Source organism: Oncorhynchus mykiss, chromosome 9 (assembly GCF_013265735.2).
Source record: "Oncorhynchus mykiss isolate Arlee chromosome 9, USDA_OmykA_1.1, whole genome shotgun sequence".
Lineage (NCBI taxonomy): Eukaryota > Metazoa > Chordata > Actinopteri > Salmoniformes > Salmonidae > Oncorhynchus > Oncorhynchus mykiss.
The window spans coordinates 22,772,649-22,799,039 of NC_048573.1; the positions used below are offsets into that span (position 1 = coordinate 22,772,649).

At 41.8% G+C, this 26,391-nt stretch overlaps 1 protein-coding gene across 7 annotated transcripts in view; it reads right to left on the minus strand.

Annotated features, from left to right (window-relative positions):
- kcnip4 (Kv channel interacting protein 4) overlaps positions 1–26,391 on the minus strand; it is a 266,264-nt gene that overhangs the window by 4,919 nt on the left and 234,954 nt on the right. For 6 of the 7 annotated variants that reach the window (XM_021615142.2, XM_021615143.2, XM_036987594.1 and 3 more), the window contains exons 2-4: positions 15,019–15,143; positions 2,362–2,431; positions 972–1,042 (exon numbers count right to left, since the gene is read on the minus strand). In XM_021615142.2, the coding sequence (XP_021470817.1) occupies positions 972–1,042; positions 2,362–2,431; positions 15,019–15,143 (266 nt within the window). Of the gene's footprint in view, positions 1–971; positions 1,043–2,361; positions 2,432–15,018; positions 15,144–17,347; positions 17,587–26,391 lie in introns of those variants that run through there. The other variant, XM_036987596.1, reaches the window with a different exon arrangement.

Below are 26,391 nucleotides of genomic sequence, written 5' to 3' on the forward strand. Positions count from 1 at the left end.
ACCAGAGTGCATTTCTTCAAAAAGTACGATCTTTGTCTCCATGTGCAGTTGCAAACCGTAGTCTGCCTTTTTAATGGTGGTTTTGGAGCAGTGGCTTGTTCCTTGTTGAGCGGCCTTTCAGGTTATGTCGATATAGGACTCGTTTTACTGTGTATATAGATACTTTTGTACCTGTTTCTTCCATCAACGTTTGTTCTGGGATTGATTTGCACTTTTCGCACCAAAGTATGTTCATCTCTAAGAGACAGAACACGTCTCCTTCCTGAGTGGTATGATGGCTGCGTGGTCCCATGGTGTTTATACTTGCATACTATTGTGTGTACAGATGAACATGGTACCTTCCGGCGTTTGGAAATTGCTCCCAAGGAGGAACCAGACTTGTGGAGGTCTACATTTTTTTTTTCTGAGGTCTTTTTCTGAGGCCTTGAAATACATCCACAGGTACACCCCCAATTGACTCAAATTATGTAAATGATCCTATCAGAAGCTTCTAAAGCCATTACATAATTTTCTGGAATTTTCCAAGCTGTTTAAAGGCACTCTCAACTTAGTGTATGTAAACTTCTGACCCACTGGAATTGTGATACAGTGAATTATAATTGGAATAATCTGTCTGTAAACCATTGTTGAGGACTGAGAAGACCAACTTGAGTATCTCATCAGAGACTGATATACTGTATATAAGGAATCTCCACAACTGTATATTCTATATTAAAACCTGTAATGTTAAAAAAATGGAGATATATAAATGGAACATTCCTGGTTAAATATAAACAAAAAAAAGGTATGGACTAGTGTCTGTCAATCCTTTTCCTGGAGACCTGCAGGCTTTTGTTCTTCCCCAGCATTAACACACATGCATCAACTTTGACACTATAGAACCAAATCTCTAATGTAAAATGTATCAACGCCATTATACTTTAGAGAGTGACGTCAGTCAGTGATGAATTGTCAAGGACACACTAGCTTACCTCAAAACTCACAGATCCATCTTTATCCGTGTCAAACGCGTTGAACAGAAAATGTGCATATGTTGAAGCGTCTGAAACGAGAGACACAGTCTCGGTCAAACATTGTAATGACAAGTCACAACCTTAATTGACATGGACAATACATGCTGACAGCGGTTCCAACTAGACATTTTCAACTGTGGTGTTTTTTCTCCTTTGGTCAACATAAAAGCCATCATAAGTTTTTTTTCCCAAAGCAGAGTAAGAATAAGAGATTTTAGAGTTGTTTTAATTTGATAGTTTTCCCAGTAGCAGGCCTTTAAGCAAGATGTGTTATCGCTCCCTTTCAAAGTTGCATCTTCACATGTTTTAGTTGCAACTCTCTGGCAATCCTAAAATATTTTCAAGCAGCATAACAGAACTAAGTGTCTGTGTGTGTGCCTGCGTGAGCTCTCAAACCTTGGCCTGTTTGCGACTGACTGACAGCGTGTGTGTTTGCTGTAAAGATGAGAGATAAAAATAAAAATGTGCTGAGTTTCTTTTGTTGAGCTGTATGGGCTAATGCAGATGACATTCCATCAAACACAAGGAACCCAGGGGGACTAGCAGGAAAGACTGCCCCAGTCAGTGTAACAAATAAACGGAGCACAAAAGAACAAGCGATATAACGACATTACAATGTAACATTGCTTCTTAAAAGGAAATCCATCATTGTACAGTGGACAATAAGACACATACTGCAGATCTATTACCTACAGTATGAAGACAATATTGCTTCATGTACTGGTTCAGGAGAACGTATCTGTGTGACTTTGGCTGCAATCCAGCACTGTCATATACAAACAGTTGATATAGAAAAGTTATATATTTTTTTATAGGTTTTTAACGTACTATAGGCACCTGTACTTTATCATTGGGAAAGAAATGAAGATGTGTGTTTTGCAGAGGTAGACAAGTCTTCCCATATCCCTGGCGTTTGTCTCTCTTGCTGTAATGCTAGAGACCTCCAGAGCCATATATTTTGAGCTATATTTAGCCACGGACACATCATATACAAGTGATTTGGGGGACACATCCTCCAGTGTCTTTCGATAAACATGTTTTATTTATATTTGGGTGAGATATAATGCCTTAAAAAAAACAATGTGTGAATTAAAAAATGGGAGAACTTCGAAGTAGAAGAACATGACTTTACCTTTGGGCTTTGTGAGCTGAATTAACTAAATATCAATGTGCCAAAGAAGGTTCAGGTGCTCAGGTGCTTATTTCCAAGAACCCAAACCCCTGTCTTTCCAGTCATACCAATTCCAATGACCCAATTCCACCGGATAATCAAAAGAAAGAGCACACCTTTGGCCGAACACATTTTGTCCATCCAAATGAACAATTCTCACCAGATGTGTCAACATACCTCCCTGTGGAAAGAACTGGGAGTAGATGTCTTTGAAGGTGTCTTCGTTGACCACACCACTAGGGCACTCCTGCAAGGAAAAGAGAATATCATTCCATTTGATTCAGACGCACAAGGCATTCTTAATTTGCCTCGGACATGGCCAACCCCATGCTGCAAGACATGAAAAAAGCAATATTTTATACTGCTTAAAAAAAGACCGCCGTAGCCTTTCAAGTTTTAACGTTTATTTGTTACGTGTAAAACAGTACAGTGAAATTCTTACATTGCAGTGATAAAATAGAATAAAACATTTAAGACTAAAAAAACTGCAAAAAGTATATACAGATCAGTGCCAGTGCCATTCAATGTGCAGCGGTACTGGAGTGGTTGAGTTGGGTTAATACATAAAAAGTGACTGGTAGTAGGATATATATGTAAACAGCAGCATACCACCCTGCATCCCACTGTTGGCTTGCTTCTGAAGCGAAGCAGGGTTGGTCACTGGATGGGAGACCAGATGCTGCAGGAAGTGGTGTTCGAGGGCCAGTAGGAGGCACCATTTCCCAAATCACCAGGGCAGTGATTGGGGACATTGCCCTGTGTAGGGTGCCGTCTTTTGAGTGGAACATTAAACGGCTGTCCTGACTCTCTGTGGTCACTAAAAATTCCATGGCACTTAATGTAAGAGTACGGGGTGTTAACCCCGGTGTCCTGGCTAAATTCTCAATCTGGCCCTAACACTGTCACCTAATCATCCCCAGCTTACAATTGGCTCATTCATCCCTGTAACTATTCCCCAGGTCGTTGATGTAAATGAGAATGTGTTCCAGTCAATTCACCTGGTAAAAAAAGGGGCTGAAAGGTGACTGGAAGTAGGATTATATACATACTAATGGTAATATATACACATGTGAACAAGAGTAAGTGTGACCAGTACCATGATAAATGTTAATAGAAATCAATGGACAGTGGTGTAATAAATCTAATCAATGATAATTTTAGTAGGAGGGTGGCGTTCAATCCCTGGGTTAATACAGGGCTTGTAGGGTGACAATGTCGGCAATGCATTTCCTGATGAAGCCCAAGACGGAGGTGGTTAGCTAGTCGATGGAGTCCCGAATCATATTCCAGTCAGCGCTAGCAAAGCAGTCCTGCAACATAGCCTCTGACTCGGAAGGACGATTTCTCTACAGAGCAAGTCGCGGGTACTTCCTGGAAACAGGAGCATAGACACATGATCTAATTTGCCAAAGGGGGGGCCTTGAATGTTTAGTTGTGGGTTGAGTAACAGTGGTCTTTATCCTAGTGTCGAAGGAGACGTGTTGATAAAAGTTGGGCTTCACGTGTCTTACTGACGCAGAAATAACTCAGTAAAATTTTGGAAATTGTTGCGCGTTGTTTATATTTTTGTTTAGTATACTTGTAGTGTGGTTTTCTTGATTTACTGATAATAGGACTCAGTGCTAGAGGCGTCACTACAGACCCTGGTTCGATTCCAGGCTGTATTACAACTGGCCGTGATTGGGAGTCCCATGGGGCGGCGCACAATTGGCAAGTCAAAACAGTGAGATGGGTACAATTAATCCATAAAACAGTAAGAGGAGTTCATGAGTGGAACCCATTAGGAAATGTGTTTCAGGCAAATACACTGGCATTCAGTGGGGAGCGGTCTTCACCTAACAGCACAGAACTACAGTATATCAGATGCATTAGGCTGGCCATTATCAACCAAAAGAGTGTTGAGAAAAGTGTGTACAGTTCACAATCACCAAAAGGAAATAGGGATATGAAAGGGTTTGTGGTGAATGGTGATGTCCTTTTTGAGAAGAAAATAGGGTTTGTAGGGCCTCTTATCAAATGTGCAGAGGGCGTCTTCCTCAAGTCCAGAGCTATACATGTGCCCTTGTCAGCGCAATGGAAATCTGTACAATTATATTATCATAAAGGCCTAACCTCTGGAGCTATTGTCAATGCAATCTAGCTTTTATTTCTTACAAGCTAGAAAAACCGTGCTCAATTTCTGTTTAGATATCCACCAAGGACACCTTTTAAAAAGAGATCAATGCTTGACATGAATAACTGTTTCCTTTCATTCTCGTCTGTAAACAATGAGCAGCAGCATACAATTCAACTTTTATCTCGTCTCTGTACAACAAGACAGAACTAGAATATCAATATTTTATTTACACATACAAAATATCATTCTGATAATGTAAATAATATTGCTTGTGTCTCATTTCGTAATCTAAAGGACATGAATGGATTCCCAGCTCAAGATGCCATACGCCTTTAACCCCTAGAGTTGACGTCGGCACCCCCGCAGAAATCACATAAAAAAAGCGCCCGAACGATGATGAATACGATGGTGTTCTACGATCCCCACAAGCGTTACGGGACTCGTCTGAAGTTGGTCCCGCCAATCTGCCAACTTTTGAATGTAGCATCCGAACAGATCGGGCTACACACTAATGACGCCTCGAACACGTAGAGTTGAAGTCGGAAGTTTACATACACCTTAGCCAAATACATTTAAACTAATTTAAAGTAGATGGCCAAACCGACTTGCCAAAACTATAGTTTGTTAACAAGAAATGTGTGGAGTTGTTGAAAATTGAGTTTTAATGACTCCAACCTAAGTGTATGTAAATGTCTGACTTCAACTGTACATGTTGATTGTTTTACAAGACTAGTCCGAAGGTAGCCCGGTACCAGTTAAACAAGTGAATGGAGGTAAATATGGAAGTAGTTTATAGTTTAGTTTAATGTGTAGTTTAGTTTAATGTGTCCCTGAACAAAAGAGGGGGGGGGGGGGGGGGGTCAACATCAAAAGTAACAGTCAGTATCTGGTGTGGCCAGCAACTACATTAAGTACTGCAATGCATCTTCTCCTCATGGACTGAACCAGATTTGCCAATTCCTGCTGTGAGATGTTACCCCACTCTTAAACAAAGGCACCTGCAAGTTCCCGGACATTTCTGGGGGGAATGGCCCTAGCCCTCACCCTCCGATCCAACAGGTCCTAGACATGCTCAATGGGATTGAGATCCGGGCTCTTCGCTGGCAGAACACTGACATTCCTTGCAGGAAAGCACGCACAGAACGAGTAGTATGGCTGGTGGCATTGCCATGCTGGAGGGTCATGTCAGGGTGAGCCGATCATGCTGTGACACACTGTCCCAGACCATGACAGACCCTCCACCTCCAAATCGATCCCGCTCCAGAGTACAGGCCACTGTGTAACGCAAATCCGACCATCACCCCTGGTGAGACAAAACCGCGACTCGTCAGTTAAGAGCACGTTTTGCCAGTCCTGTCTGGTCCAGCGACGGTGGGTTTGTGCCCATAGGCAACATTGTTGCCGATGATGTCTGGTGAGGACCTGCCTTACAACAGGCCTACAACCCTCAGTCCAGCCTCTCTCAGCCTATTGTGGAATGTCTGAGCACTGATGGAAGGATTGTGCGTTCCTGGTGTAACTCCTGTACCTGTCCAGCAGGTGTGATGTAGCGATCCTGTGCAGGTGTTGTTACAAATCAAATCAAATGTATTTGTCACATACACATGGTTAGCAGATGTTAATGCGAGTGTAGCGAAATGCTTGTGCTTCTAGTTCCGACAATGCAGTAATAACCAACGAGTAATCTAACCTAACAATTCCAAAACTACTACCTTATATACACAAGTGTAAAGGGATAAATAATATGTACATAAAGATATATGAATGAGTGATGGTACAGAACGGCATAGGCAAGATGCAGTAGATGGTTTCGAGTACAGTATATACATATGAGATGAGTAATGTAGGGTATGTAAACAAGTGGCATTGTTTAAAGTGGCTAGTGATACATGTATTACATAAAGATGCAGTAGATGATATAGAGTACAGTGTATACATATACATATGAGATGAGTAATGTAGGGTATGTAAACATTATATTAAGTAGCATTAGCGTTTAAAGTGTTTAAAGTGGCTAGTGATATATTTTACATCAATTTCCATCAATTCCCATTATTAAAGTGGCTGGAGTTGAGTCAGTGTCTCGGCAGCAGCCACTCAATGTTAGTGGTGGCTGTTTAACAGTCTGATGGCCTTGAGATAGAAGCTGTTTTTCAGTCTCTCGGTCCCTGCTTTGATGCACCTGTACTGACCTCACCTTCTGGATGATAGCGGGGTGAACAGGCAGTGGCTCGGGTGGTTGTTGTCCTTGATGATCTTTATGGCCTTCCTGTGACATCGGGTGGTGTAGGTGTTCTGGAGGGCAGGTAGTTTGACTCCGGTGATGCGTTGTGCAGACCTCACTACCCTCTGGAAAGCCTTACGACTGTGGGCGGAGCAGTTGCCGTACCAGGCGGTGATACAGCCCGACAGGATGCTCTCGATTGTGCATCTGTAGAAGTTTGTGAGGGCTTTTGGTGACAAGCCGAATTTCTTCAGCCTGCTGAGGTTGAAGAGGCGCTGCTGCGCCTTCTTCACGACGCTGTCTGTGTGGGTGGACCAATTCAGTTTGTCCGTGATGTGTACGCCGAGGAACTTAAAACTTACTACCCTCTCCACTACTGTCCCATCAATGTGGATAGGGGGGTGCTCCCTCTGCTGTTTCCTGAAGTCCACAATCATCTCCTTTGTTTTGTTGACATTGAGTGTGAGGTTATTTTCCTGACACCACACTCCGAGGTCCCTCACCTCCTCCCTGTAGGCCGTCTCGTCGTTGTTTGTAATCAAGCCTACCACTGTAGGCCACAAACTTGATGATTGAGTTGGAGGTGTGCATGACCACGCTGTGGTGGGTGAACAGGGAGTACAGGAGAGGGCTCAGAACGCACCCTTGTGGGGCCCCAGTGTTGAGGCTCAGCGGGGTGGAGATGTTGTTACCTACCCTCTGCCACTGCGAGGACGATCAGCTGTCCATCCTGTCTCCCTGTAGCACTGTCTTGGGCCTCTCACAGTACAGACATGGCAATTTATTGCCCTGGCCACATCTGCATTCCTCATGCCTCCTTGCAGCATGCCTAAGGCACGTTCACGCAGATGAGCAGGGACCCTGGGCATCTTTCTTTTGGTGTTTTTCAGAGTCAGTACAAAGGCCTCTTTAGTGTCCTAAGTTTTCATAACTGTGACCTTAATTGCCTACCGTCTGTAAGCTGTTAGTGTCTTAACGACCGTTCCACAGGTGCATGTTCATGAGTTGTTTATGGTTCATTGAACAAGCATGGGAAACCTTGTTTAAACCCTTTACAATGAAGATCTGTGAGGTTATTTGGATTTTTACAAATTATCTTTGAAAGACAGGGTTCTGAAAAAGGGACGTTTCTTTTTTTGCTGAGTTTATTAATTTCAGATATAGGATAGACTAGGCTTTGGCGGTATACCGTATATACCCTAGGTATTTGGAAAAAGCCACAGGAAGGTTTTTCAATACTGTCAAAACCGTTAACTTGAAAATGTGAATATTTGTAGCTACTTTTTATGTAAATACCTGCAGTCAACTTGTGCCATACGTAAGAAGCTAAAGAACATTGCATTCCTCATTTCACCAGTCACATTATTATGTAGTTTACGGTAGTCCAGTCACGTGATGTTTGTTTACAAGCACACAGCGTCATGCAGCATACTCCAGGTGATCTAATTACACTATGGAATTCACAACTAAATGTTTGCCAGCTAAATATCTTAGAACTATTAAGTGAAGTGTCTAAAATGTGCTAAATACTTAGCTAACTAGCTACTAAATTAGCTATCTAGTTAAGTGGTGGGCTTCTTCCAAAATCAAGCATTTGCTTAGTAACAGCATAGCATCCCCTCCTGGATCAAGACCCTTGCAGGCTAATATTTGTTTTGTGCATGAAAGAAACTGTGTCGCGTTTTTAAGTTACTTCATTGATTAGGTCAGAAACTGTACAAATTGTTCTCAATGTGCTCATTAGCATTGAGTTAGCATTCTCTATGACGATTTCTAAGTACTTGTTAGCATTTTGTTAGCATTCTGGTAAGTGATGTTTTTTCAGCTTTGAATATTAGTACTTGACTGCAGGTATTTATTTAAACTTGTGCACTAGGTAATATATAAAATTAGATCGCGTTCATCATTTCTCCCGTTAGATTTTTCATTCTGAAACTTTTTCAATATGAAGCTTACTCGCCACCTCTCATTTCCCAAAACAGCGGTTTAAGCTAGTCGGGTGTGTTTGTTTACAAAGAAGCACAACAAGCAAAATGGGAGCTTCATAAGATGAGTCACTCCTGCAGCGCAACTTAAGTGAGGTGATCAAGTTACACTTTTCAATTCATTTCTAATTATTAAGTTAACTATCTAAGATGTGCCAAGCTGAGTTGCTAATGTTATCTAAACTCGCAAGATCAAGCTTCTTAGTAATAGCTACAGAGACAATCCCCTCCTGAATTAAGACACATATTCTTATTTTACAAAATGTTATGTTGTTTTCAAATGAAACACAATAACTTGCTCGTTAAAGCTCTTAGAATTGATTTGTTTGGAAATCCACAGCGTTATTTCATCGTTATGAATACTGAGGTAGCACCGGTCATTGCTACGGTGGCAATGTGGTGCAATACCCCCAAAACAATAAGAAATTGGATAGAAATAAAATGAACTTGACAAACTAAATGAACGTGTCATAAACTGAATGAACTTGACGCGAACACAACTAAGTTGGCACAAACAAAATATAAATGGGCCGCAACCGGTCACTTACAACATTTATAGAACTCACCCAAGCATGCAAAACTGTATCAAATCTGAGGGAGACAGCGAAGGTTGGTAATTGTGTGGGCCACAGCTGCTGTATCGATGTTTGTGGGTGAGGGCCAACTACATAAACAAGGCTGGTAGGAGGCACCCTCAGACTTTAAGGGCTGCCTCGACTTGTCGAGTGGCAAATCACATCAACACCAGCAGGCATTCGATCAGCTGTGTGGCACATGAGTTTGTGTTTAGATCGTTGATTATAGCTCCCATGTATTATGGCACTCTTAATGGTCCACGGGATACTCAAAAAAAGGTGTGATAGAAACAAATATGTTTCTATCAAATGCAAAACCAAACCTTCCCACATATTAGATAAATTTGTTACCACACACAGATGTACAAGAGAGAGTACTAGAGAGCTGTGTACCTAAACAAAAAGGTTTCTGCTCTACAGACAAAGTTTGACGTAGACAATATTTATTTGAGCCTTTGTTGTTCTGCAAAGCTACAGTACTGCTAATTAAAATGATGTTTTGTGTTCTTGTCAACCCCCCCACCTCTTGTTCACGCTGCATGAGGCCATATCGAGTAATTACACTCAGAAGGGTTACAGTATGTTGAGACATTAAAACACTTCCCTTAGCTCACCTCTATTGTCTGTTAGTCAAAATAGAGTGGAAATACAGTTTGTTCACACTATCCTCAAAAACCCAGGGACTGTTGGGACATTAGATGTCAAAACTAATTGGACTTAGTGACTAAATGTGAAAGTAATGAAGAATTTGTTCCAAACCAAAAAAATGTCCTACCTCTGCCCTTTATACAGTGCAGTAACTCGCCCGAGCACATTTGAGGAGACCATATAGGTGAAAGCATATATGCGATTCAATAACATTGCTTAATGTATCCAGTCAATCCAACGTGATGACGGCAAGTCAACAAGGGCAGGGAGAATGTAGGAAGTGTTCGGTTTGGAATCCAGCCAATTGACCCAAATTTAAGCACCTGAACAATAACATCTTTACTTCAGATCACACAACATGCCACACTTTGCTGCATGTGTTGCTTTTCATGGCGAACATACATCTAAAATTGGTAAGAGATACATTTAGAGGAGAGGGTTTGGATAAAGGCAGCGAAGACAGGTCAAGTGGGCAAGCCTGCTGAAAGAGACAACTCAAATATTTTCTATGGATTCCATCAAAAAGCTAGGCTCAAGAACTGCCAACTTCACTTTTGTCTCTTCGTCCATCTTTAAGTTTTTATTTAAAATCTATAAAGATCAACGTTTTGAAACGGAGTAGGACATTACCCTGTGCACTTCCCTATTATATTTCAGGGGGACATATCCACTGGGGAAATCTCATGGGGACACTTGTATTTCAGACTTTGATTCTCAGAGGTGTGCTACACTGTGTCCCTTGTTGCTTCTTATTTGTTGTTTAATAAACCCATTTTAATATCCTGTCAGGAGTAGCTTAGGTCAAGAAGTCCCTGAACTGAAAAGCAGGCAAAGAAACAAAGTTTGAACGAAGTAGGTCACAGGTTTTTATTTTGGCTGTTTCGTGACATGATTCAGTGAAAAGTGAAGTGTAAGGGAGCTGTAAAGGGTGTTGTGGGGTTAATCTCTGTCCTCTCTGTGGATTGTCTTACTTGTGATAGAGAGTACTAGGTAAACACTGATTCTACTGTCTACGTAAGCATGATCTATTCCTGGCTTTGAAAGTACTGTGGTGGGAAATTCCTGGTCACACTTTCAGGCTGTCACTGTAATAAATACAGCATATTTTACAGTAATTCTAATGTACCTCAGATATTTGGTCACTTGAAAATGCCATTCAATGAAAGAGCAATTTCAATGAGGGTTTTGCATAGTCATGATACTGTACCACAGGTCATGTACCACAGGTCATCTGAGGCTATGGTCATTATTGTGGACACAGCACAGTGATTACAAACATGTTTCTATCAAATGCAAAACCAAACCTTCCCTCACATTATATCATTTGGTTACCACACATTTCGAGAGATGTACAACGGAGAGAGTACTAGAGAGCTGAATCAACTTCAAACCTATTCCTTTTATACCTAAACAAATCAAGGTTTCTGCTGTACAGACACAAAGTTCGACATAGACCATTATTCTTTAAAGCCTTTGTTGTTCTGCAAAGCTACTGCTAATTAAAACTTTTGTGTTCTTGTCAACCCCCCCACTTTTTGTTCACGCTGCATGAGGCTATAGAGGAGTTACACTGAGAATGGTTACAGCACGTCTAGCACGGATATTTCACCTCTTGTCTGCTAGTCAAAATACTGTATGTTTGTGAGTCTTGCAGAGTGGAAATGCAGTGTGTTCACGCCATCCTTGAAACCCCAGGGACTGTTGGGAGATTAGAGATGTCAACGCTAATAGTACATAGCGACTAAATGTGAAAGTAATGAAGAATGGCTGGGCTCCAAACCAAATAAGGTCCTCCTCCTTTCTATCATACAATGCAAAAATCCCCAGTTGCCCATTATTTTGGATACCACGGCTAGAAGAGATCTGGCTGACCTTGAAAGAGGGGCCTCAAAGGAGCATAGTGAGTTTAAAGAGTGTGTGTCCCAGTCACCAGATCTCAACCCAATTGAACTATCAACACACACCTCGCCATAATAAAAACTGAAAGCACGAACCACCGCATTTAACCATGGAAAGGTGACTGGGAATATGGCCGAATACAAAAACAGTGTAGTTATTCTCTCCGCAAGGCAATCAAACAAGTGAAATGTCAGTATAGAGAAAAAGTGTAGTCGCAATTCAACGGCTCAGACACGAGGCGTATGTAGGCGTACACATCACGGACAAACTGAAATGGTCCACCCACACAGACTGTGTGGTGAAGAAGGTGCAACACTGCATTTCCACTCTGCAAGACTTCATACAATGCATTCGGAAAGTATTCAGACCCCTAGACTTTTTCCACATTTTGTTACGATAGCCTTATTCTTAAATGGATGAAATAAAATATCCTCAACCTACAAACAATACCCCACAATAACAAGTTTTTAGAAATGTTTGTGCACTTGTTAAAAATAAAACATAGATACCTTATTTACATAAGTATTCAGACCATTTGCTATGAGACTCGAAATTGAGCTCAGGTGCATTCTGTCTCCAGGATGCACACCTCAGGAGTTTGAAGAAATTTGGCTCGTCCCCTAAAACCCTCACAAACCTTTACAGATGCACAATTGAGAGCATCCTGTCGGGCTGTATCACCGCCTGGTACGGCAACTGCACCGCTCACAACCGCAAGGCTCTCCAGAGGGTGGGGCGGTCTGCATAGCTCATCACCGGGGCAAACTACCTGCCTTCCAGGACACCTACAGCACCCAATGTCACAGGAAGGCCAAAAAGATCATCAAGGACAACAACCATCCGAGCCACTGCCTGTTCACTCCGCTACCATCCAGAAGGTGAGGTCAGTACAGGTGCATCAGAGCTGGGACCTAGATAATAATGTTTACATATCTTGCATTACTCATCTCATATGTATATGCTGTATTTTATACCATCTATTTAATTTTGCCAATGTCATTGCTCATCCATATATTTATATGTATATATTCTTATTCCATTCCTTTACTTAGATGTGTGTGTATTAGGTAGTTGTTGTGTTAGATTACATGTTACATATTTCAGCACTGTTGGAACTAGAAGCACAAGCATTTTGCTACACTTGCAAACTTCTGCTAACCACGTGTATGTGACCAATAAAATGTTATTTGAGTAGGGAGAATCTTGAGCTGCGCCGAAACAACGTTTTCAACCACCATCAACAAAACATGGAATTTCTTGTGGAAGAATGGTGTCACATCTAGAGTTTCAGACACTTGTAGAAGCTATGCCAAGGCGCGTTCTGGCAGCTCATGGTGACCCAACGCCCTATTTAGACACTTTATGCTGGTGTTTTCTTTATTTTGGCAGTTACCAGTACATAGTCAGCAGCATTCACATTCACAACTTGAACGGGCCCGTGGTGACTCAATGTATCTGTATTCATTTGATAAGCTTGTGAGATGAACTCATCCATGACAACAAAATCATAACTGTAATTTGTGGAATGCAAAAACCAGCCGCATGTGAAATTCGTTTCAATGACTCATCCCGGCAAGATTGGGAAGAAAATGTATGGGGAAAATAAGGTTATTGACAGAGGTTTGAACAGTGGCATCTCCACTGATGGAATTGAATGTGTCACAATCTGAGATGGCAATCTTCTGCCCCATGCCGATGCCCTGGCTCTGAATTCCTGAGTAGCACCGAAGAGTTTGTCAGACGTGATGACATCTAGGTTGCAATTACCAGGAGTCTGGCATTCAAAAAGACGATATTCTACCACCCGTGGACGCTCACCCTGGAGCAGTTTGATTCGCACCCAAGTCTGATACGTCAAAGACACAGAGCCAAATTGCTTGTAATGGAGACTGTGCCAGACTACATTTGTCTGGCTAGTTTTAAATATTGCCTTTATTCTGCCCTTGTCACTGGGTTAGTGTGAACCATAGATCAGGTATTTGACTAGCACAAAGGCCGGCTGATGGCGATATTGAGTCGTTTCATCTTATCCTCCAAAGGGAATATATACATATGGCTAAACACTCGTATCTCCCGTGGGCCTATTCGTACATAAAACATTCTCCATTCAGACTGCAAAGGCGTCGATTTCCTCAACTATATTTAATGCAGCTAAGAAGTGATGGGTCTAGCTTCTGCTGAGAGAGGCCACTATTATTGAACATGCAAGACCAAAAGCCACCGTAAAAGGTACTCAGCAAAACGACGTTGCCATGAGCAGCACCGCAGATATTGAAATGAGCGAGATTCAATACATTCTCTCACAGTCACACACAGTATCTGCGCATGTGCACGGGTTCCCTTCAGGCCGTTACATAGTGGTAGTCACGGCACCAAACCACCGGAGAAGTTGATCCTCGTGCTTCAACAGCCTTAGTTGTTGCAGAAATGTACCCACTATACCGCTAACTTTCTGCATCTACGTCATATCGCTGAGCCTACCTTTAAAACCCTGGTCTTGGTTGAAGAGGAGAAAAAACAAAAAGCTCTAGGGGTAGGAAAGCGGAAGGGGTCTAACAAATCTTTTGATGGGAGATCTCATTGGGGAAAGGAGTCGGGGAGATTACAGGGTGCCAATTAACAGCCGCCTCACTCATTAGACCACTTATCAACCCCTATTTCCAGTCTCCTGTGGTGAAGGGCTAATGGGTAGAGTTGACCTCCGTCCTCCCAGGGTCTCGGGTTAGGGTCCATGGGGGCCAGGGCCATTCAGGATGCAGGTATCATAGACCGTGGCTCCCTTCTTCCATTTGTCACCAGACAATTTGGGTCAAATTCATCTCATTACGGTTCACAACAGAGGTGACGATTTCAATTGTATACATATCTCTCTAAGGATCTTTGTGTGATCTGATTGTACGTTAGTCATAAACTAGAATGGAATATATTCTAGGTATGACCTAATTGTTCCTTGAGTACTCTAGAATATTCTCGAGTGAGACATCTTCCAACTGTGATTACACTTGTGCCATTTGACAGAAGATCACACATAACATTTTTTGGTCCATTAAACCTATTGAATACTTTCAATGCCCCCCCTACAATTCCATAGACAGAGTTGAAATGCCATGAACCCAAGGTCAGGGGATAAGTTTTAAAAAAGTTTCCCCCTGCACCAATAAGAGCTCAATAAGGCAGACGAAATGAAGTTCAATAGGTCAGATCATCTTTAGAAAGGAAAAACAAGTGTAGCACACCTGGCCATAGTAGGAAAAAAATAAATAAATAGCTATCTAAGAATGGAGACACGAATTCGACTGGATGGAGGAGGACCTTAGCGGTGAGACAAAAAACACAATGCACGTTATTTCAATGGCTTTGGATGCGTGGTGAAACTGGGCCACTTACGTTCTTGAAGCCTCGGTAGAGGATCTGCAGCTCCTTGCGGTTGAATCGGGTCAAAGCCTCCAGTTGCTCCAGACCCTCGGGGCGATGGCGGACGGCGGACAGCTCCAACTCATCTTCCACGCTGTCTGGAGAGGAGGAAGAAGGAATCTGACTCATTCAGAACAATTCAACACAATTGGCTGCATTTCACCCATAAAAGCAAAGTGTGTCCTGTCCTACTTCAGTAAGTTTTGCAGTGCCACACGGCGTTCTGGAGCCCACAGAGGTCTCACAGCACTGACTCGCCCTCTAAGAACAGAGATTAGCAGTGTAGTTTACACTCGCCACGTTAACCAAAGGATTTATACGAAACAATAATGCTCTACCGTATGCTAGTTTGTGTTAAAGCAGCAAGGTTAAGGGCGTTAATGATATGAATGTCAAACACATTCTAAACATGCTAATTCTGGATCCTTAAGTAAGCACAGCACTGCAGCTATTGTGAAACCAGTTACTTCACAGGCTATTGTTATAAAATTGTAGGGATAGCATACCATTACCATAGCAGCACCATAGTTAGCCAAAGGAGTCTATAGCCACTTTGAAATGTTTGATTATTATGGGAGGAGCAAATGAGGATACGAAAAAGTATTGGAACCACCACCTGTCGAGGTTATCTGATATGATCATTTTTATCACCCATGTTGCTAATGTAATCACATGGAAATGCCATTCACGCAAAGGCCACTGTAATGTCTGAAAGGCCTACAGCCAGGTGAATCTCAGCCACAGTCTCAGGAAGGGTAGAATATAGGCTAGTAGTATACGTTCATTGTAAGTTTAGCCATACCCACTTGATGATCCCTACAATTTGATGTTATTTGATATTAGGCTTAAGGTTAGGCTTCAAGCACACTTCAAAGCCAACCAATCGAGGAAGATCTTTTCACATCCTTGCTTGGTCCCTCCACTACAAAACCAGGCAAAACCCCCAAGCACTTGGCGGTGTCCCGATCTCTCCTCATGAAATATCACAGCAGAGGTAATTAGCGTTATCGAAACCCAGGAACAAGGGCCCTCTGGCAGGGAGCCTCCTCGAGATGGGGGCCGTTGAACTCGGAGAGGCGCTTTAATGGGCCTGTAATGATGGCAGCCGCCGTCTCGGGCCTGTCAATGCCAGCGGTTGTCCTCAGAGCCGAGCACTTGAAAAGTCTCTCTTGCACACACTCACCTGAGGTATGCCAGCGTCTCACCACCTCTCATTAGCCCTGAGAGGAGTCTTGTGGACGGTGGCCAAAATGCTACGTCTCTTCTCAGTATTGGATTAACCTGCCGAAGAGCTGGTGTGTATGTGTGTCTACAAGCATCAATAGGATAGGGAAGACACTCTCATAGCTCATATGCTGCCAATTTCAGAGTTTCCCTTTGATGTTGGTGAAAACCCTATGCTCCCACTCCAAAAGAATACAGTATCTTGTGATCTGGTTTATTATGCTAATGACAAGGTGCTCGTCGTCCTCAGATCGCTATAATCAAATCCTGCCATCCCTCACACTTTCAAGTCAATTAATCACACACAAAGGCCATGGTGAGTCTGTCCAGCCCACTGAGCGTGTTGGCACCACACGGTGAGGTAAGAAACTGTGTGACGGTGATTCTTCAATAGCGCTATGGAGTCTGACTCTACAGTGAGCTGGTTGGATGATGAATGGGACACACACAGGAACACACAGAAAACCCAGATTAACGATTCACCCGTTTCTACTGACTCAGTTATGATATAGTCATAGGGTTTCAATTCATGTGTGTGTTATTTAATAGACGAAGTACAATAAACAGGTGGGTTGTATCAGACTTAGCTTAACACTTCGCCTTCAGTGTCTAACCCAGTTCATTGACATCTTCCATATTGGCACTTGCATGTCTTTTCCCATGCATCTTATTTCTCATGACATTAAGGAGCTCACTCAGTGAAGTTTGAAATTGATTTGAAAAGGGGGGGGGGATTAGACTTTGGTATTAGGCCCCACATTTTGTGTAGAATCTAAAGTAAGGATCAGGTCTCTAAAAATGTTGCCTTGGTGGTGCCTCTGGCCAGTTGCCAGCCACATAAGGACACCAGAGAACAGACTGGAGAAGTAGTGACTGCTGGCCTGAGGTTCCTTTCAAAAACCTAACTGACTGTACAACAACACCACAGAGTAAAGGGTGGGAGGTAGGATAATATTTAGGAGGAAAGAGAGGTAAAGGGGGGAAAGAAAGAAAAAGAGTGAGAGAGAAAGATGTTCTGGGAGAGAGAAAGATGTTCTGGGAGAGAGAAAGATGTTCTGAGAGAGAGAAAGTCACTTGCTTTGGCTACTGGCAGATGACTTTTTGACGGCGGAGCACGGTAAGAGCTTCATTAGTCGAGCTTTGACGCCGTGCCTGTCACCGTTCTGAGGGTAGACATAACCTAGGACAAACAGCATGGTGAGTGTAACAGTTACCCTGACAACCGACGGCTGCTGTGCATGCTGGGAGACTGAAACGGAATGGAGAGTGCAAGCTGTGGAGATGAGTGACTGTCACCAATGGCTCTCAAGACAACACTGGACGTGTGTGCATTTACGTGCCATGTGTAAACATTTAGAGTCAGCACATATATTCCTCAAAGGAAAATTAAGCATCTCAAATCTGGGCACAAATGATCAAAGAGCATGCATCTCATGACAATTTATTAGTGTGCAGATGCAGCCTATTAGACCTTGTAAAAGCAGCTTGGGCTCACGATAATTCAGTCAAGTATTGAAAAATACTGCAATGCAGCAACTTTGCTATTACAACACTGGTACATCAAAGAATCTATCCACTTCAGTATGGTACTACTGTATATTTTTTCATTTTTAACTGTATTTATTTAACTAGGTCTTTCCTCACTGTAAATCAGCTTCAGAGTTGAATGTTTACTGTATTTATATTATATCATCTGTGTATTGACTCCTGTCTGTATCCTGTTTGCACATTGTCAATTGCTGGCAATTGATTCAACTCTTATCAGTCATTTTAATCTCCTATTGCAACGTTTGCTCCATGGAAACCAGTCAGTATGTTACATGACTTATTCATATACTGTAGTATTGTGGCACTAAGTCATCACTGTAAGCGTGGCTTTGAATACAATCTGTAGCACATGACCTCAGGTTGGACTTCAAATCTCTAAACTTTTCACACACACAGTCAAGCGTATCGCTTCACAAAACACACAGGGGTCCATATTGAACTTGCCACTGTAAGCAATATTATACATGACTGACAAATGGATAATGTTCCACGTAATCCACTCTCACAACAGCATCGTGTGTCAACACAATTTCTACCCACTCAAGGGGATCCAAATGCTCAATCTTTATGATCGCTATAGCGTGTAACAAAAAACGCTAGGAACATTATCTACTTAGTGTTCTAATGGTGCCCCGCACTCAACATGAAAGTCTTTAAATAACACGTTTAAGAGTCCTCTCTTACAAGCACTAAAGTTGTTTCTACCCTCTTGCCAGAGGCAGTGCTGAAACATGTAGTTCAAGGCTTTAAGGTAAGCATAGGCATGAGACAAGCTCTCAAATGATGTCGTTCACCACTCACTTCCAACACGTGTAATTCCAAGACAGCTTTGATGTTAGATATAAAGAATAACAGCGGTGTTGCGTGTTTGTGAGGAACACACAGTGAGGACTCCGACACACTGACAGTCTGTAGATGGGAAATCTACAGAAATTCTAGAGGCGTCCCTTTATTTGGGACTTGTTCAGTAAGGGGCTACATTTAGCAGGTTGAAGTACACTATGTAAAGCTTACAATGATCTGACACGGCAGTGTGTGTGACAATGGTCAAATACAGCAGTATGTGTGAATTATGACATACAATGTATAGTTAGATTCTAGAATATACAGTGCATTCTGGAAAGTATTCAGACCCCTTTCCTTTTTCCACATTTTGTTACATTACAGCGTTATTCTAAAATGAATGCAAAAAAAAAAAATCTCAATCTATACACAATACCCCATAACGAGGCGAAAACAGGTTTTTGGAAATTCTTGCAAATGTATTTAAAAAAAATAAAAAAAAACAGGAATACCATATTTACATATGTATTCAGGCCCTTTGCTATGAGACTCGAAATTTAGCTCAGGTGCATCCTGTTTCCATTGATCATCCTTATGTTTCAAATATTTTTTATTAAACACACACAAGAATGGTGTATAAGGTATACAAGACAGGTATACAATTCTTATCTAAAGATACAAGAGCATAAAGGAACAACAAGACCCATAAACCTGGGTGCAGAACAAATCATACACAACACGACATACAAAACAAGGACAAGTAGAAAGAAAGAGGGAAGATGTCCCCCCTATCCCCCCCCCCCTTATTCCCCCAAACCCCCCCCCCCCCCCCCCCCAAACTGCTCGGGTGGCAGGGCCAGCACACGCTGCCCAAAGGTAGATTAAAATATTACAATTGAGAGTGCGTTAATAAGTACAAATTCACAGCGCCGACTCGTCCAAGTAGGAGAGGAAAGGCTGCCAGATTTGATCAAATGTTGATAATCTATTGTTCAGAATATATCTAATTCTTTCTAAGTGTACAGTATTTGCCAATTCACTGAGCCATAATTTGGTAGAGGGCGCTTCCCTCCTCTTCCAAAACAACAAGATTAGTTTTTTTGCCGAGATGAGACCGTACGAGATGAGTTGTTTTTGGGGGTTGGTTAATCCGTTTAGGGACTCAGATACTCCCAGGATTATCAGAAGCGGGTCTGGATCTATTGAAGTCTCCAAAACTTCAGAGAGGATCCCAAAAATTCCACTCCAATAATCATGCAAGCTAGAGCATAGGGCAAAGCAGTGGAGTAGTGTACCCTGCGTAGCCTGACATTTATCACATGTAGGGGATGTCTCAGGAAATATCCTATGCAGTTTAGTTTTGGAATAGTGTAATCTGTGTAATACCTTGAACCATTGATCATCCTTGAGATGTTTATACAACTTTATGGGAGTCCACCTGTGGTAAATTCAATTGATTGGACATGATTTGAAAAGGCACACACCTGTCTATATAAGGTCCCACATTTGACAGTGCTCTAGAGTTCCTTTGAGGAGATGGGAGAACCTTCCAGAGGCACAACCATCTCCGCAGCACTCCAACAATCAGGCCTTTATGGTAGAGTGGCGAGATGGAAGCCACTCCTCAGTAAAAGGCACGACAGCCCGCTTGGATTTTGAAAAAAGGCACCTAAAGAACTCTCAGACCATGAGAAACAAGATTATCTGGTCTGATGAAACCAAGATTGAACTCTTTGGACTGAATGCCAAGCTTCATGTCTGGAGGAAACCTGGCACCATCGCTACGATGAAGCATGGTGGTGGCAGCATCATGCTGTGGAGATGTTTTTCTGCGCAGGGACTGGGAGACGAGGGAGAGATGACCGGACCAAAGTACAGAGAGATCCTTGATTAAAACTTGCTTCTTCAAAGTAGCCACCTATTGCCTTGATGACAGCCTTGGACATTCTTGGAATTATCTCATCCAGCTTCACCTGGAATGCTTTTCCAACAGTCTTGAAGGCACCCATAACCAGCATGGCTACCACAGCATTCTGCAGCTATACACCATCCCATCTGGTTTGGGCTTAGTGGAACTATCATTTGTTTTTCAACAGGACAATGACCCAACACAACTCCAGGCGGTGTAAGGGCTATTTTACCAAGGAGAGTGATGGAGTGCTGCATTAGATGACCTGGCCTCCACAATCTCCCGACCTCAACTGAGATGGTTTGAGATGAGTCAGACCGCAGAGTGAAGGAAAAGCAGCCAACAAGTGTTCAGCATATGTGGGAACTCCTTCAAGACTGTTGGAAACACATTCCAGGTGAAGCTGGTTGAGAGAATGCCAAGAGTGTGCAAAGCTGTCATCAAGGCAAAGGGCGGCTAATTGAAGAATCTCAAACATAAAATATATTTTGATTTGTTTAAACACTTTTTTTGATTGCTACATGATTCCATATGTGTTATTTCATAGTTTTGATGTCTTCACTATTATTCTACCATGTAGAAAATAGTAAAAATAAAGAAAAACCTTGGAATGAGTAGGTGTGTCCAAACTTTTGACTGGTACTGTATTTTTTATATTTAACAAATGTGCAAAAATGTTTATTTTTCATTATAGGGTATTTTGTGTAGAAAAACAAATTGTATCAATTCTAGAATAAGGCTGTAACGTAGCAAAATGTGGAAAAAGTCCAGGGGTCTGAATAGTTTCTGAATGCACTGTAAATATAGAAGCTGATTAATGACATTAATCTGGTTCGTTCTTCGAGACAATATCCATCCAGGCCAATAACCTGTATGAGCTATGTCACAGACAATCTCGCAGACACAATCGCCTCCTCCTCTAGCATGATGTCAGACAATTTTATTGACAATACGGTCAGATGTCTTGCGTTTGTCATCCATTCTTGTTACCACACTGACACACACCCTTCTGCTGACTGGCAAGGAGAAGTCTGTGCGTCCTCGCTAAAGACAAAGCGTGTTGGCAGTTCTTTGGAGAGCAGACATTTATGTGGAATGATTAAGGTAGTGCAGTGACAAGCCTTTAGTACCTCAGTGTTTCAACTAGAAATGTTTTAAGCAGTGGTGGCAAGGGTATCGCATTGCTACTAGCGTTAGCACAATGACATGCTAGCTGTTCTCATAGACTTCCAGTCATTGAGCCAACAACTATCCATTTTAAAGTGCGTCTAGGCAGAAATATATATATATACTGCATATACAACGTTTTTGCAGCTGCTAAATGAATCTAGGGGAAACACTGAGTAGCTCCACTAAGAGCTAAAGGGAATAAGCAAAGGAAGTAATGTGACTACTGTGGCCAGTATTGACGACATTCAACAATAAGGTTTGTCTGAAGTGAATGCGCTTATACAAACATATAATTGCATGTTTTGTTATTTTCTGGAGCTGTGCACTAAGGGAATAAGTGTCTGACTTGAGAAATGGCAGACAACAGTGGAATTAATGTAGGGTCTGAGTGACGCGGCCCTTAATCAAAGAGGAAAAGAGCATGCAGCCAGTGTGTCTGGAGGAATACATGCCCTTTGTTCCTTTATTGACTAAATGGATGTGATATGTAATATGTAGGGGACAGCTTTGACTAGGAGTTGGCAGGGGTCACAGGGACTGCTTCTTTACCACTGCTCCAGTGAATTGTCGTGCCAAGTTCATAGTGTGACATACAGTATTAATGATACGCAAAGGTTGGGCGTTGTTGTCCGAACCAAGACACTGTTGTAATACGGACAAACTGGGGACCCAGCATTTTTAAATCATAACGCAGCATAAAAACACAACATGCACACTGCTGTCATTTCATACTTTTGGCTTCTGTAAAAAAGTGAACAAAACCTAGAACAGTTAGTTAACAAATAGATTGATACAGTGTTACAGGAATGGTAGGTTGTTAAGTGCAAAGCTCATCAAAATGTTGGGAGCATTTTACTTTGATCCAGCCTCATCAATAAAGTGGTTGCCTTAAATATTTTGCCCTCGAGGCAAAATGAGGAATGAGTTCCGATCCCGGCAATGGTTTAAGAAAGGCAATAAATGCCCCAGCAAAACAATTACCAGGGGATGCTATTGCTTTGCGGCCAGACAAACACAAAGTATACAGTTATGCTAAAAGACAAAAAGGATGCCAGAATAGCGCTATTCCCTACAGACTGACTTCGGACACATCAAATCCCAACTGCTCAATTTCATAAAAGTATGACATTCACAAGTCATTTTTCCTACAGTAGAGCTAACGGTTACAATTACACTCACTGCCATTAATATGATATATGGCCTGAAAAACATGGTTTAATTATTTGATAGATTAATAGTATGTATAAACTCAATTGCCTTTGTTTGAGTAGACAAATAGTTAGACATAGTTGTGAATACTTATAATCAATTCATAGTTAAATAGCATTTTTCTGCTGAAACAAACAATTTCATGATTTCTGCTGCTGTGCTTGTGTAGGTCCTATTGTTTTGTTAAAAGGTGAAAGGTAGGGTTACCATAGTTCTGAGGGGCCACGTGCTGACGTTATTCAGTACACATACAATCCATTGTTTTGCTGACTGAAAGTTCCCTCACATACAGTAGCGTATCTTATAAAGTATCAGCAGTTCATTTTTGCAGTTCATTGCTTACATTTAAGCAGACCATATATTTTTCCACAGATGACTTACAAGCTGAGATGCAGTATACCAAAGGCATGACAAAGTCCAGATCAGGGAATCGTCCTGAACCTTTCCACGATGAAGAGTATTCTGGGTGAATGTCCTATTATCAGAACAGACCATGTATCATGAAGAGGAAACATAATTCCCTTCCAACTTTTCAATCTTAACATCCCTCATGTAAAGCTCTGACCTTCTCATGACTTGCATCAAACCTCATAGGTTACCCTCCCCTAACATCCCTTACAAATATCCCCCAATAGTCCAATATTACTGGATCATCAAACAGAGATAAACTTCAGTTAGGACTTACAGTGCTCTGTTCAGAAAGCCTTTGTTTCTCATGCCTGTCAAGGTCTTACCCTGGCATGAGTTAGCGTCAGATCCCAGACATTATGTTCGCTCTGTGGCGTCAGGAAGCCGGGATAAAAAAAACAGGCCACCACTCAGAGGACCTACAACTTATCATCCGGCGACACACCTGCTAGTGTTACAGGCAATCACACTCGTATGTCATAAGATCCTTTTCGTAGGTCTGTGGATCTCTTAACCGTGCCTGGAATGTCGTTTCATTACTGTAGATGACAGGTTCACCGTAATTATCGTAACCCGTGTTGACCTGAGGATATCCAGGCCTTGTTTGGTGATAATGCGGTCCGGTCGTTAACCAGAGGAAAGGAAACTGCTCTTGGGTGACGAGAAACCCAGTTGAATAATTGAGTAGAGTCATTAACAGGTGACCATACTATACCATATAGTGTCCACTACAAACACAGAGGTTACATTAGCTAGCTGCTGGGAGGATGTCATGTAATTTTTTTTACCCCATATCGTTTTTCGTTGGCTACAGCTAGAGATGCGGGTGCTATTTGGTTAGCTAGCAAGAAATGTCAATAACTTTGCTAGGTAGCTATGCTGAACTTGAACAACTTATCCACAGTTAGCATATATCTTAGTTGTCAAACAAATTCATTTGGCATTGATAAAATGGACGGGCAGGCAGGCAAGTACCCACTCAGTTGACAAAATGTGTGTTGGGACAAGCATGCTTTGGCAGGCAAGCTGCAGAAGGGCGAGCAGGCTACTATTCCCCATTGTATATCAGTGCAATTTTGAAAAAGTTTGAGGGTTTATCTACTGTTCCCTCGTTAGACTTTAGCTCATCTCACTCTGGCTAACATTAGTTGTTGATTTTGTTGTTGTTGATGTGCATAGGCAACTGGGGGAGAGAGCCTACCTCCATGGTTCTTTGATCAATAGGATTGTAAAGTTCCCCAAAGGTAAGAGGACCCATGGTATTTACATATTTACAGAAATCCATTCAGGTGCATTTTGTGGCTTTTGCCGAATGCTTTCTAATGATCTAAAGTCGTGCTGTTGCTACTGCCTATAAACACACAGTCCAGTTCAAAGTGAATGATGGCAGGCCCATGTGGCAAATGGTTTATTTGCATATAGGCCGACTGTAGCTCAGATTGGCTATGGCGCACCGGTCTGTGTAAAGTACAGTCCTATGCAAGACAGGTGTTTTTATTAGTATTTATTTACTGCAGTGTCTATTAATTGTCCAAACACACGGCCGCTTTCCCACTCTATATTGCTATAAGATTTTCACAAATGCCTTACTCCACGTCAGGGGTTCCCAAACATTCTTTCACTCAGGCCCATCTACCAGCATTGGGAAACATCCTGGGGCACCATGTCTATTTCTATGGACACTGTTCATGATTCAAACTGTTCACACACTTGTTGGTTTCGATTTAGAGAATATTTTGTCATGAGCTGCAGATACATTTTTGCAAGTTTAAAGCTCATTAGCTTGCAACTCTATACATTTTGTCATGTCTAATGTGTATTAATGTGATATGAGTGACTAGCATTACAACAACAAAAACATCGATAGGCTAACAAAACGTAGCTCAAGAAAAGTTTGCTGACATGGGCTGGTTGATCTGGACATTTCTGACAAGTTATAAATAGCTCTCTAAGGTTTGCAATGACTGACATGACAAGAGGAAAACTGATGATGTACTGGCCAATTTTGAAATTGCACCTTGTGCATTATACTATTACAACGTTCAAGTCCTTGCCGATGACAAGCATTCCCATAACATGATTTAGCCACCACCATGCTTGAAAATATGAAGAGTGGTACTCAGTGATGTGTTAGCCCCAAACATAAATCTTTGTATTCAGGACATACATTTCTTTTCATTGCCAAATTGTTTACAGTTTTATTTTAGTGACTTATGCCTTCCTTTTTTTTCACCCTGTCATTTAGTATTGTGGAGTAACTAAAATGTTGTTGATACATCCTCAGTTTTCTCCAATCACAGCCATTAAACTCCGAATTTTTTTTAAAGTCACCATTGGCCTCATGGTGAAATCCCTGACCGGTTTCCTTCCTATACGGCAACTGAGTTAGGAAGGACACCTGTATTTTCGTATTGAATGGGTGCATTGATACACCATCCTAAGTGTCATTAATAACTGCACCATGCACAAAGGGATATTCATTGTCTGCTTTTTTAGGTGCCCTTCTTTGCAAGGCATTAGAAAACGTCCCTCGTCTTTGTGGTCCTTTTGTTAAATGAAAAAGTCATGTTAAACACTATTAATGCACACAGAGTGAGTCCATGCAACTTATCTTTTGACTTAGGCACATTTTTACGACTGAACTTATTTAAACTTGCCATAACAAAGTGGTTGAATTACTTAACTTAAGACATTTCAGCATTTCATTATTAATTCATTTGTAAAAAATTCTAAAAACAAAATTCTACTTTGACATTATGGGGTATTGTGTGTAGACCAGTAACAACATCTAAATTGTATGTATTTTAAATTCAGGCTGTAACAACAAAATGTGGAAAAAGTCAAGAGGTGTGAACACTTTCGGAAGCCACTGTACATGAAGAGAACAAACGGGCATAGGGCAGGTCAGTATCAATTATTTCTCCTTCCTGGTTGCTTGTTGCACTAAGAGTGAAAAGGAAGCCTGGTCGGTACAAACCATGTGTTGTGATCTCTCGACATACGACACACCACAGCACACTATAGTTGACACACTGAACCCTGAGCCAAACTCTAAACTGATCTTATCTCCACCTCAACCATCTCCTTATTTAGTC